At 44.3% G+C, this 13,795-nt stretch overlaps 1 protein-coding gene across 1 annotated transcript in view; it reads right to left on the bottom strand.

The window, feature by feature from the left end:
• The window catches only part of LOC134934622 (dynein axonemal heavy chain 3-like), a 1,803,147-nt gene that overhangs the window by 205,946 nt on the left and 1,583,406 nt on the right, over positions 1 to 13,795 (bottom strand). The window contains exon 63 of the mRNA XM_063930015.1: positions 2,501 to 2,704. Within this exon, the coding sequence (XP_063786085.1) occupies positions 2,501 to 2,704 (204 nt within the window). The remainder of the gene's footprint in view (positions 1 to 2,500; positions 2,705 to 13,795) is intronic.

Genomic DNA, 13,795 nt, shown 5'->3' on the forward strand with positions numbered 1-13,795 from the left:
TGCCACTCCTAGATGGGCCAGGTGTTTGTGCCGCACACTTGTGTCGCTTAGCTTAGTCATCCAGCTACCTCGATGTAACCTTTTGGCCTAAAAGCAATAGTATGAGGTGTTCAGAATATACTGTAAATGAGTGGAAATTAATGTTATTGAGGTTAATAATACCGTAGGAACAAAAAAAATAAAAAATCTGTGATTTTAGCGGTTTTTACGTTATTATACAAAAAAAATCCAGATCCAAAACCAGAACCTGAAAGGGTGGTTTTGGCAAAACTAATCCAGATCCAAAACACCAAAATAGATCCAGTTCCAAATCCAAAACCAATACACAAAACCCGAAAAGTGTACGGTGCACATCTCTATTTACTATGTTATCAATAAAAGATTACCTTCTTGACCATCATATTTTGTTCCTGTCTGTTTGTTTTAGTGGTTAAGTGTCATTGATGTTATTAGGTTTACCATTAAGATGTGTGAAGCCAAGCCATTGCAAGCCAGTTAATGCATCTATTACACTACAAACCATAGGGCCTAATTCAGGGATGTAGGCTAATTAATGCATTCACAGCTGCGATCCAAACTCATCGTAATGTGCGAAAATATATTAATGTTGTAATAACCGCCTGCAAATGTAATAGTAATACTGTACTACTACTACTACTATAACTACTACTACTACTTCTAATAATAATAATAATAATAATAATAATAATAATAATATTATACTGTGTGTATATAGATATATATCACTTTTCTCCTGAAGGGACATTAGTGAAAGTGTTGAGTCTTTGATGGATTCTAGAGTCCTCTCGCACTGTGAGGGGCTGAGAGTTCTGTAGAGTCAGAGCTGCAAACTCAGGGAGATGCTAGACACTGCTAATAGTCCTTCATCTACAGATCGCTGTAATATAGTGGGACAGTAAGGGATCCGAAGCTATTTCAGGTACCTAGGCCCTGGTCATGTAGAAAGACTTTGAAAGTCAGTCAGCCAATCTTAAAAATTATTTGCCATCTTACAGGCAGCCAGTGAAGGGAGTAGAGAATGGCTGTTATATGGCTGGAACATGGCTGTGTGGTTAATAGCCTGGCAGCATTGGCGTTTCAATAATGGGTGCAATTGGTGCAGTGCACATGGGCCCCTGGGTCCAAGGGGGACCACACTGCACACATTTCACCCACATTATATTACTTACCATTCTGGAGTCCAGCGACAGAGCTCCAGCCACAGTAAAAAAAAAATAGCTGCATGCGCAGTAGGAGTTTAGCCTTCGGAACATAGCGGGCGCCATGTTTCCAGAGACCTGCACATGCGCAGTAGACTCAGCATTGTGCAGTGCCGTGAAGAGGATGGGGCCCACCCAGAATCAGCACACGGGCCTCTGTAAAAACGCTCCCGCCTGGCAGCTGCATTTTGTACCTGCAACATGTATTCAGAAGGCCACTGGCGGCTCCACAGATCCTAGCACCTGTGTACAATAAGCAGCAGTGGCCACAAATCCTTCCATAATTGACTCCCTGCGTATCCCTATGGTAGAACAGAATGGTTGTGGGACCTGAGACTCAGGCGTCGTGTTTTCTGGATACAGGATCACAGATCTAGGCTAAGACACCAAAAATGGTCATGACATGCCTGTGTTTTTATCGCCACTCCCTATTACCTCCTCCAAATGCTCCCTGACTGTCAGTCAATTTGCAAATGAATCCTCACTGTAAAGGTGCATACGCATGGTAAGATATTGACTATCTCTGATTTTGACCATCTTTACTTGAGATATTGGCTATGTGCGATTTTGACTATACTATACTTTGTACTAGATAGTCAAAATTGCCTTGCCTGCACAGTCTGTTTTTTCTTGCGATACCGACCCCACAGGAGCGCTCATCGGTATCGCAAGCTGTGTACACATGGTGCGATACATGGTTACGATTTTGATTATAAATGTGGAATAAACATTGAAACGTTTGCAGAACAGCGTGTCATTACAATTTATCTACCTGTGCCGCCGACTGTGGAATATATATATATATATATATATATATATACACATTATATATGTATATATATATATATATATATATATATATATGTATATATATATATATATATATATATATATATAATGGTTTTCACACTCTTAGACAACAACACATTGACATATGTTTCCATACAAGGCGAAATATCTGTCCTCTTAGGTAAATTATCATGTTTTCACTGTAATATCTGCACAATGAAGAGACTAGCTGTGAAAAAAAAAAACAATAGTTGCTCTAGAATCTAATTGGAAAAGAAATCAGTCACATCTTGCCTGTGCTAATGCACAGCTGTATTATTTTGACATCCACATAAATATGAAAATAATACTGTTAGAATTGGGAAAACAATTCCACAGTCCAATTATAACTTCACAGTACTTCATTCATTATCCCCAACGTATTTGCATTTCTTCCAATTTTACTAATTCCTGTAATTTCCTTGTTCAGTGTATAGCAGGAGGAAACATACTTTGACAGACACTTCAGGAAGGTAATGAGGATTTCGGAGGCGGGTGGTCATATAGAGCTTAAAATCCCTGCTGTAATGAATAACAGCCTCCCCAAGCCGGATATATTCCACTCCATTCTGTTTAAACGTCTCTCTCAGCAGCACAGGCTCCAAGATTGGATCAAGCTCTTCTGTGATATTTTCTATTAGGACGGGCGTCCCAAACTAAGAAAATAAAAAGACATTTTAGGAGGAGAAACGTTTTTTTCAATCACACCAGGCACCTAAACAAAGAATCACTGAATTAATTCAGGGAAATGCTGTCAGCCATAATGTGATCTGGTTTATGTGTTACAGCCTAGATACCTTGGGAATCTGAGTGACAGATTTGTTAACCAAATAAGAAATTGCAGAGCTTTATGTTATTTATTTATTTTAGTCTAATCCTGTAACATTGCTATTTGGTATGCTAGTAGCATCTAGTAAAAAAAAAAAAAAAGATAAAAAATACCCTGTATTAAAATAGGTGATATAACTATATTGAATATGTGCAGAGAGCTACTAGCTGTCAAAGTGCTTAATATGAGAGATTTGTCAGCTGTTTGCTTTATCGATTCCCCTTGAACAGAATGTCGCTGGTGGCCTTTGCTTTATTCCAGTAGAGGTCATGTGGTGTAAAAGCACCAAAATAAACTCTGCTGCAGGAGTAATGTTAATGAGCGTAAGGTCACAACAATCAGATACAGCAGAGTAATAATGCAGTGACAAAATACATGAATAAAAAGAGAAATAAAAATGATGTAGAATGGAAAGCAAGGATTTTGATTTTCTAATAGGAGACAAAACAGTTGAATCTACTAATTCTGAACAGCTAAAACTGTTACAGGTGCTGTAAATATACCCATTCTCTGTAGCCCTGATAAATGGCACATATTCAGGAGGGGAGGTGCTTGATATACCGACTGTAGTGATCCCGGCACTCAGCATACCAACGCCGGGATACCGACCGCCGGGATACTGACAACTATTTTCCCTCTTAGGGTGTCCACGTCACCCCTGGAGGGAGACTGCTGCCGGCATTCCGGCGGACGGGATCCCGGCGCCGGTGTGCTGGGCGCCGGTATCCCGACAGCAGGCCAGTCGTACTACACCCATTCAGGAGGGCAACTGTGAGAGCAAAATAGCTCTATTTGCCGGCAATATGTTGCTGCTAGTATCTAGCCCCCTAGTGTCTGGTCCTGCCATATTCCATAATACTGTATGTCTCGCTTTAGCTCCTTTGCAAGCTACAAAATAAATATGAATAAATTGGAGTTGCTTTCACTCACCTCTCTTAGCTTTCTGACACATCACCTGCTGTACATATTAGTTCCCTTTTCATAGTCAAACCTACCAAGTTGAAATATCCTGGTAATGTCTCCCGCCTTTACAGTTAATTACATCTTGACCAAATACGTACCGGGCTAACCAACTGAAACAACCTTAAGTTATCCTTATTTGGTTGTGTTTCTGTTATTAAAAGTGTGCTTTCCCCCACAATATAGACAGTTTTAGTCCACAGTTATATGGAGACAGGGTTGAACTGGCCCACAGCGGTACAGGGTAAACCACCAGTGGGCTCCAGTGCCTGGGGGACTCTCCTCCTCCCCTTCTAGGGTCAGGTTCAAGACTGTGAACTTGAATTATACATTACACATATGCTACTTTTTACTGCACAGGACTATGGGGTATTCTCCACAGTGCATTGCTGTTATAATTCTGGTGCAGTATCATGCATGCAGTAGCAGTATTTATTATATATATATATATATATATATATATATATATATATATATATATATACATACAAACGACTTTTGGCAGCACTCCCAGGTACAAATAACTCAGTCCCGGTGCCCTCCTAGACCCGCAGAGCCACGGGTCAATACAACAGTCCACTGTAGGCGGCACACTGGTCACAAAAGGTACAAAACAGCAGGTTGCAGCAACAACGTTTCGAAGTTTATTCTTCGTCCTCAGGTTACAAAATAACAGAGAAAGACATACCTTTTTATTCCTCCGACACATGTGCAGTGAGCTCCAGAGTGGTTCTGGCATTCTGACGCCCATTAGTGACATCATCCAGCCTCCCTGCCTACCAGAAGCATCACATTGAGATAGTATCAAAATACTATCAACAAGTAGTATAGTGAAAATGACTCACCTTACATTTAAAAACATTTCAGGACTCACAGTTAAAACCAACACATAAGACAGAGACAGATGCAGTGTATATACAAAACAGCATGTGCAGTCACCATCTAAACTCCACAGCTACCCCCACAGGTGCTGATGATCGTCAAAGACTTGCTCATTAACTCATTCAATGCTGCACATGATGGATACTCACTACATGGGCTATAAGAAACTATGTAAACCCAGAGATTCATTAAGCCCTTTAGGTGCTAGGGTCTGCAACTCATAAATCCATTTAGATTCTTTTTGCAACAAACGTAAAGATCTATTGCCCCCTCTTAATCTAGCTGGTTCATGATCAATAATCATATATTTTAGGCAGGCTATGCTGTGCCTAGCCTGCATAAAATGACGAGCGACCGGCTGGTCACTTGTACCATGTTGAATTGCATTCCTGATGGCCATTTTATGATTAGCCATACACTCCCTCAATGTACGGTCGGTTTTACCGACATAATGAAGTCCGCAAGGACAACTGATCAGATAAATGATAAATTTAGTAGTACATGTGACTCTATAATTAATACTATATTTCCTACCACTAAACGGATGATTAAAGGTATTGCCAGTCAGAAGAGACCTACAAGTGATGCAATTTAAACATCTAAAACAACCCTTGCGCAGGGACAAAAACATATTTTGTTCACTTTGACTGGATTGTAACCCCGTTACATCTGTTTTGACTACCCAATCCCTTAAATTTCTTCCTCTCGTATAAGTGGGCATGATAGTGATATCCGTCAGATTTAGATCTTTGTCGGTCTGTACAATTGGCCACAACGCTTTCGCTGTACGGGCAATTGATGTACTATCAGTGTTGAAATGATTAACCCATGGTAAGCGTTTAGAAACAGGTTTCGTTTTCTTAGATAGCAACAGGGAATGTCTATCCTGCATAAGGGCTTTCCCTTTTGATGCTACCAATTCTTTCAAAGGATATCCCCTCTGTCTAAATTTTACTATCATATCATCAATTTGAGAGATAGCATCCGGTTTGTTACTACAAATCCTCACCGCCCTCAAAAACTGAGAATAAGGCAGGCCTAATTTAGAGGAATGAGGATGAAAACTCTCAAAATGAAGTAAGGTGTTGCGATCAGTGCTTTTATGATATAAACTCGTAGTCAATATCCCATCAATACACTTAATCTGAACATCCAAAAAATTCACACTTTCCTTGCTGGTATTAAAGGTGAACTTAATAGGGTGTTCAGACAAATTGTGAGTGTTGACAAAAGAACAGAATTCCTCCTCTGTATGAGACCAAATAATCAACACGTCATCTATGTAACGTAAGTACAAAAAAATTGCATCAGATACAGCTATATCATTAAAGAAAATTTCTTGTTCTGCTGTAAACATGTATGCATTGGCATACGACGGGGCCACAGGGGACCCCATCGCACAACCAGCAGTCTGCAGGTAAAACCTGCCATCAAATACAAAGTAGTTGTGTGTCAAGGTCATATTCAAAAGATCCAACACAAAATCAATATCAGGACCGGAGTACAAGCAATTATCCTGAATTAATTTGCGAACTGCCAATAAACCAGCTTCATTGGGGATTACCGTATATAAACTAGCAATATCAACACTACATAAAATGCTACCCACAGGAATATTCTTCAAGGATTGTAGATGATTAATCAATGAAGTAGTGTCTAAAAGATATCTATCACGGTTGACAATACACGGTTGCAACAATGAATCCAAATAAGTTGCCACATTTTGAAATAAGCCCTTGCGGGCAGCAATAATAGGGCGACCCGGTGGATTGTCAAGCCGTTTATGAATCTTAGGTAGTGAATATAACACTGGGACTACCGGATGTTTCACAATCAATGCCTTCATAAGTGTATTAGAGATAATCCCCGACTTTACTGCCATCTCTAATTTATCATGTAACGCCTTGGCATACCTAGTGGTGGGGTCACCTTCTAAAGCTCTATACACAGATGTATCACTTAATTGCCGGTACAATTCATCTTTATAAGTACCCAAGTCCTGTATCACAATACCCCCACCCTTGTCGGCTGGGCGTATTGTGATATCTGTATACGATGACAAATCTCTCAAAGCATCATACTCAACTTTGCTAAGATTATTATAACCTTTGATATTCAAATGGGGAATCACATCAGTAGATACATTATGATCGTGTAAGCGTCCATAGGTTTTAATAGCAGCATTATATGATACTGGATCAAATTTGCTGCGATTTTGTAAAAGAGACAATTGGACAGGTAATACTTCAGTCACAGTAGGGCTCTGACTCGACCTTGCCCCATTGAAATGTTCATGTAACTTCAATTGTCTGTTCAGCTTATACTTCTCAATTTCCCATTGTAATGGTTTAAATTTAACTGTAGGGACAAATGACAATCCCTTGCTCAAAACCTGTAATTCAATAGATGTAAGAACATGAGAAGATAGATTAAACACGATTTCTTCCGGAATAGAGGGGGTCGACCCACTCTGCCGCGACCTCGACCTTTTCCACTGGCCGCCATGGCGCGTCCACCGCCTTTGTCGTTGGCAGCAAAAGGGAAAGCCCTTATGCAGGATAGACATTCCCTGTTGCTATCTAAGAAAACGAAACCTTTTTCTAAACGCTTACCATGGGTTAATCATTTTAACACTGATAGTACATCAATTGCCCGTACAGCGAAAGCGTTGTGGCCAATTGTACAGACCGACAAAGATCTAAATCTGACGGATATCACTATCATGCCCACTTATACGAGAGGAAGAAATTTAAGGGATTGGGTAGTCAAAACAGATGTAACGGGGTTACAATCCAGTCAAAGTGAACAAAATATGTTTTTGTCCCTGCGCAAGGGTTGTTTTAGATGTTTAAATTGCATCACTTGTAGGTCTCTTCTGACTGGCAATACCTTTAATCATCCGTTTAGTGGTAGGAAATATAGTTTCTCTGACGTCCTAGTGGATGCTGGGGACTCCGTAAGGACCATGGGGAATAGCGGCTCCGCAGGAGACTGGGCACAAAAGTAAAGCTTTAGAACTACCTGGTGTGCACTGGCTCCTCCCCCTATGACCCTCCTCCAAGCCTCAGTTAGATTTTTGTGCCCGAACGAGAAGGGTGCACACTAGGTGGCTCTCCTGAGCTGCTTAGTGAAAAGTTTAGTTTTAGGTTTTTTATGTTCAGTGAGACCTGCTGGCAACAGGCTCACTGCATCGAGGGACTAAGGGGAGAAGAAGCGAACTCACCTGCGTGCAGAGTGGATTGGGCTTCTTAGGCTACTGGACATTAGCTCCAGAGGGACCGATCACAGGCCCAGCCATGGATAGGTCCCAGAGCCGCGCCGCCGGCCCCCTTACAGAGCCAGAAGACAGAAGAGGTCCGGAAAATCGGCGGCAGAAGACGTCCTGTCTTCAACAAGGTAGCGCACAGCACTGCAGCTGTGCGCCATTGCTCTCAGCACACTTCACACTCCGGTCACTGAGGGTGCAGGGCGCTGGGGGGGGGCGCCCTGAGACGCAATAAAAACACCTTGGATGGCAAAAAATGCATCACATATAGCTCCTGGGCTATATGGATGAATTTAACCCCTGCCAGAATACACAGAAAAACAGGAGATAAGGCCGCCGAGAAGGGGGCGGAGCCTATCTCATCAGCACACTGGCGCCATTTTCCCTCACAGCTCCGTTGGAGGGAAGCTCCCTGGCTCTCCCCTGCAGTCACTACACTACAGAAATGGTTAAAAAAGAGAGGGGGGCACTAATTACGCGCAGTATTAAAAATACAGCAGCTATAAGGGGAAAAACACTTATATAAGGTTATCCCTGTATATATATAGCGCTCTGGTGTGTGCTGGCAAACTCTCCCTCTGTCTCCCCAAAGGGCTAGTGGGGTCCTGTCCTCTATCAGAGCATTCCCTGTGTGTGTGCTGTGTGTCGGTACGTTTGTGTCGACATGTATGAGGAGAAAAATGATGTGGAGACGGAGCAGATTGCCTGTAATAGTGATGTCACCCCCTAGGGGGTCGACACCTGAGTGGATGAACTGTTGGAAGGAATTACGTGACAGTGTCAGCTCTGTATAAAAGACAGTGGTTGACATGAGACAGCCGGCTACTCAGCTTGTGCCTGTCCAGACGTCTCATAGGCCGTCAGGGGCTCTAAAGCGCCCGTTACCTCAGATGGCAGATATAGACGCCGACACGGATACTGACTCCAGTGTCGACGGTGAAGAGACAAATGTGACTTCCAGTAGGGCCACACGTTACATGACTGAGGCAATGAAAAATGTTTTACACATTTCTGATAATACGAGTACCACCAAAAAGGGGTATTATGTTCGGTGAGGAAAAACTACCTGTAGTTTTCCTGAATCTGAGAAATTAAATGAGGTGTGTGATGATGCGTGGGTTTCCCCCGATAACAACTGATAATTTCTAAAATGTTATTGGCATTATATCCTTTCCCGCCAGAGGTTAGGGTGCGTTGGGAAACACCCCCTAGGGTGGATAAAGCGCTCACACGCTTGTAAGAACAAGGGCTCTACCCTCTCCTGAGATGGCCGCCCTTAAGGATCCTGCTGATAGAAAGCAGGAGGGTATCCTAAAATGTATTTACACACATACTGGTGTTATACTGCGACCAGCAATCGCCTCAGCCTGGATGTGCAGTGCTGGGTTGGCGTGGTCGGATTCCCTGACTGAAAATATTGATACCCTAGATAGGGACAGTATATTATTGCCTATAGAGCATTTAAAAGATGCATTTCTATATATGCGTCATGCACAGCGGAATATTTGCCGACTGGCATCAAGTCTAAGTGCGTTGTCCATTTCTGCCAGTAGAGGGTTATGGACACGACAGTGGTCAGGTGATGCGGATTCCAAACGGCATTTGGAAGTATTGCCTTATTAAGGGGAGGAGTTATTTGGGGTCGGTCTTTCAGACCTGGTGGCCACGGCAACAGCTGGGAAATCCACGTTTGTACCCCAGGTCGCCTCTCAACATAAGAAGACGCCGTATTATCAGGCGCAGTCTTTTCGTGGGCAAGCGGGCAAAAGGTTCCTCATTTCTGCCCCGTGACAGAGGGAGAGGAAAAAGGCTGCAGAAATCAGCCAGTTCCCAGGAACAGAAGCCCTCTCCCGCCTCTGCCAAGCCCTCAGTATGACTCTGGGGCTTTACAAGCAGAATCAGGCACGGTGGGGGCCCGTCTCAATGAATTTCAGCGCGCAGTGGGCTCACTCGCAAGTAGACCCCTGGATCCTTCAGGTGATATCTCAGGGGTACAAATTGGAATTCGAGACGTCTCCCCCTCGCCGTTTCCTAAAGTCGGCTTTACCGATGTCTCCTTCTGACAGGGAGGCAATTTTGGAAGCCATTCACAAGCTGTATTCCCAGCAGGTGATAATCAAGGTACCCCTCCTGCAACAGGGAACGGGGTATTATTCCACACTGTTGTGGGACCGAAGCCGGACGGCTCGGTGAGACCGATTCTAAATCTAAAATCTTGAACACTTACATACGGAGGTTCAAATTCAAGATTGAGTCACTCAGAGCAGTGATTGCGAACCTGGAAGAAGGGGACTACATGATGTCTCGGGACATCAAGGATGCTTACCTTCATGTCCCAATTTACCCTTCTCACCAAGTGTACCTCAGGTTTATGGTACAGAACTGTCACTATCAGTTTCAAACGCTGCCGTATGGATGGTCCACGGCACCCCGGGTCTTTACCAAGGTAATGGCCGAAATGATGATACTCCTTCGAAGGAAGGGAATTTTAGTTATCCCTTACTTGGACGATTCCCTGATAAGGGTAAGATCCAGGGAACAGTTGGAGGTCGGTGTAGCACTATCTCAGGTAGTGTTGCGGCAGCACGATTGGATTCTCAATATTCCAAAATCGCAGCTGATTCCGACGACTCGTCGTCTGTTCCTAGGGATGATCCTGGACACAGTCCAGAAAAAGGTGTTTCTCCCGGAGGAGAAAGTCAGGGAGTTATCCGAGCTAGTCGGGAACCTCCTATAACCGAGCCAAGTCTCAGTACATCAATGAAAGGGTTCTGGGAAAAATGGTGGCTTCCTACGAAGCAATCCCATTCGGCAGATTCCACGCAAGAACTTTCCAGTGGGACCTGCTGGACAAATGGTCCGGGTCGCATCTTCAGATGCATCAGCGGATAACCCTGTCACCAAGCACAAGGGTGTCTCTCCTGTGGTGGTTGCAGAGTGCTCATCTTCTAGAGGGCCGCAGATTCGACATTCAGGACTGGGTCCTGGTGACCACGGATGCCAGCCTGCGAGGCTGGGGAGCAGTCACACAGGGAAGGAATTTCCAGAGCTTATGGTCAAGCCTGGAGACATCACTTCACATAAATATCCTGAAGCTGAGGGCCATTTACAATGCTCTAAGCTCAGCAAGACCTCTGCTTCAAGGTCACCCGGAGTTGATCCATTCGGACAACATCACGGCAGTCACCCACGTAAACAGACAGGGTGACACAAGAAGCAGGAGGGCAATGGCAGAAGCTGCAAGGATTCTTCGCTGGGCGGAAAATCATGTGATAGCACTGTCAGCAAGTGGGGACTTCACCCAGAAGTCTTCCACATGTTTATAAAACTCGACAAGTATTGCGCCGGGTCAAGGGACCCTCCGGCAATAGCTGTAGACGCTCTGGTAACACAGTGGGTGTACCAGTCAGTGTATGTGTTCCCTCCTCTGCCTCTCATACCCAAGGTACTGAGAATTATAAGATGGAGAGGAGTAAGCACTATATTCGGGCTCCGGATTGGCCAAGAAGGACTTGGTAACCGGAACTTCAAGAGATGCTCACGGAAGGATCCGTGGCCTCTACCTCTAAGAAGGGACCTGCTCCAGCAAGGACCCTGTCTGTTCCAAGACTTACCGCGACTGCGTTTGACGGCATGGCGGTTGAACGCCGGATCCTGAAGGAGAAAGGCATTCCGGATGAAGTCATTCCTATCCTGATCAAAGCCAGGAAAGATATAACCGCAAAACATTATCACCGCATTTGGCGAAAATATGTTGCGTGGTGCGAGGCCAGTAAGGCCCCGACGGAGGAATTTTCAACTAGGTCGATTCCTACATTTCCTGCAAACAGGAGTGTCTATGGGCCTGAAATGGGGGTCCATTAAGGTTCAAATTTCGGCCCTGTCAATTTTCTTCCAAAAAGAACTAGCTTCAGTCCCTGAAGTTCAGACGTTTGTGAAAGGGGTACTGTATATACAGCCTCCTTTTGTGCCTCCAGTGGCACCTTGGGATCTAAATGTAGTTTTTGGGTTCCAAAAGTCACATTGGTTTGAACCACTTAAATACGTGGAGTTAAAATTAGAGATGAGCGCCTGAAATTTTTCGGGTTTTGTGTTTTGGTTTTGGGTTCGGTTCCGCGGCCGTGTTTTGGGTTCGAACGCGTTTTGGCAAAACCTCACCGAATTATTTTTGTCGGATTCGGGTGTGTTTTGGATTCGGGTGTTTTTTTCCAAAAACACTAAAAAACAGCTTAAATCATAGAATTTGGGGGTCATTTTGATCCCAAAGTATTATTAACCTCAAAAACCATAATTTACACTCATTTTCAGTCTATTCTGAATACCTCACACCTCACAATATTATTTTTAGTCCTAAAATTTGCACCGAGGTCGCTGTGTGAGTAAGATAAGCGACCCTAGTGGCCGACACAAACACCGGGCCCATCTAGGAGTGGCACTGCAGTGTCACGCAGGATGGCCCTTCCAAAAAACCCTCCCCAAACAGCACATGACGCAAAGAAAAAAAGAGGCGCAATGAGGTAGCTGACTGTGTGAGTAAGATTAGCGACCCTAGTGGCCGACACAAACACCGGGCACATCTAGGAGTGGCACTGCAGTGTCACGCAGGATGTCCCTTCCAAAAAACCCTCCCCAAACAGCACATGACGCAAAGAAAAAAAGAGGCGCAATGAGGTAGCTGTGTGAGTAAGATTAGCGACCCTAGTGGCCGACACAAACACCGGGCCCATCTAGGAGTGGCACTGCAGTGTCACGCAGGATGGCCCTTCCAAAAAACCCTCCCCAAACAGCACATGACGCAAAGAAAAAAAGAGGCGCAATGAGGTAGCTGACTGTGTGAGTAAGATTAGCGACCCTAGTGGCCGACACAAACACCGGGCACATCTAGGAGTGGCACTGCAGTGTCACGCAGGATGTCCCTTCCAAAAAACCCTCCCCAAACAGCACATGACGCAAAGAAAAAAAGAGGCGCAATGAGGTAGCTGTGTGAGTAAGATTAGCGACCCTAGTGGCCGACACAAACACCGGGCACATCTAGGAGTGGCACTGCAGTGTCACGCAGGATGTCCCTTCCAAAAAACCCTCCCCAAACAGCACATGACGCAAAGAAAAAAAGAGGCGCAATGAGGTAGCTGTGTGAGTAAGATTAGCGACCCTAGTGGCCGACACAAACACCGGGCCCATCTAGGAGTGGCACTGCAGTGTCACGCAGGATGTCCCTTCCAAAAAACCCTCCCCAATCAGCACATGATGCAAAGAAAAAGAAAAGAAAAAAGAGGTGCAAGATGGAATTATCCTTGGGCCCTCCCACCCACCCTTATGTTGTATAAACAAAACAGGACATGCACACTTTAACCAACCCATCATTTCAGTGACAGGGTCTGCCACACGACTGTGACTGATATGACGGGTTGGTTTGGACCCCCCCCAAAAAAGAAGCAATTAATCTCTCCTTGCACAAACTGGCTCTACAGAGGCAAGATGTCCACCTCATCTTCACCCTCCGATATATCACCGTGTACATCCCCCTCCTCACAGATTATCAATTCGTCCCCACTGGAATCCACCATCTCAGCTCCCTGTGTACTTTGTGGAGGCAATTGCTGCTGGTCAATGTCTCCGCGGAGGAATTGATTATAATTCATTTTAATGAACATCATCTTCTCCACATTTTCTGGATGTAACCTCGTACGCCGATTGCTGACAAGGTGAGCGGCGGCACTAAACACTCTTTCGGAGTACACACTTGTGGGAGGGCAACTTAGGTAGAATAAAGCCAGTTTGTGCAAGGGCCTCCAAATTGCCTCTTTTTCC

This window comes from Pseudophryne corroboree, chromosome 6, assembly GCF_028390025.1.
Source record: "Pseudophryne corroboree isolate aPseCor3 chromosome 6, aPseCor3.hap2, whole genome shotgun sequence".
In the NCBI taxonomy this organism is placed as follows: domain Eukaryota; kingdom Metazoa; phylum Chordata; class Amphibia; order Anura; family Myobatrachidae; genus Pseudophryne; species Pseudophryne corroboree.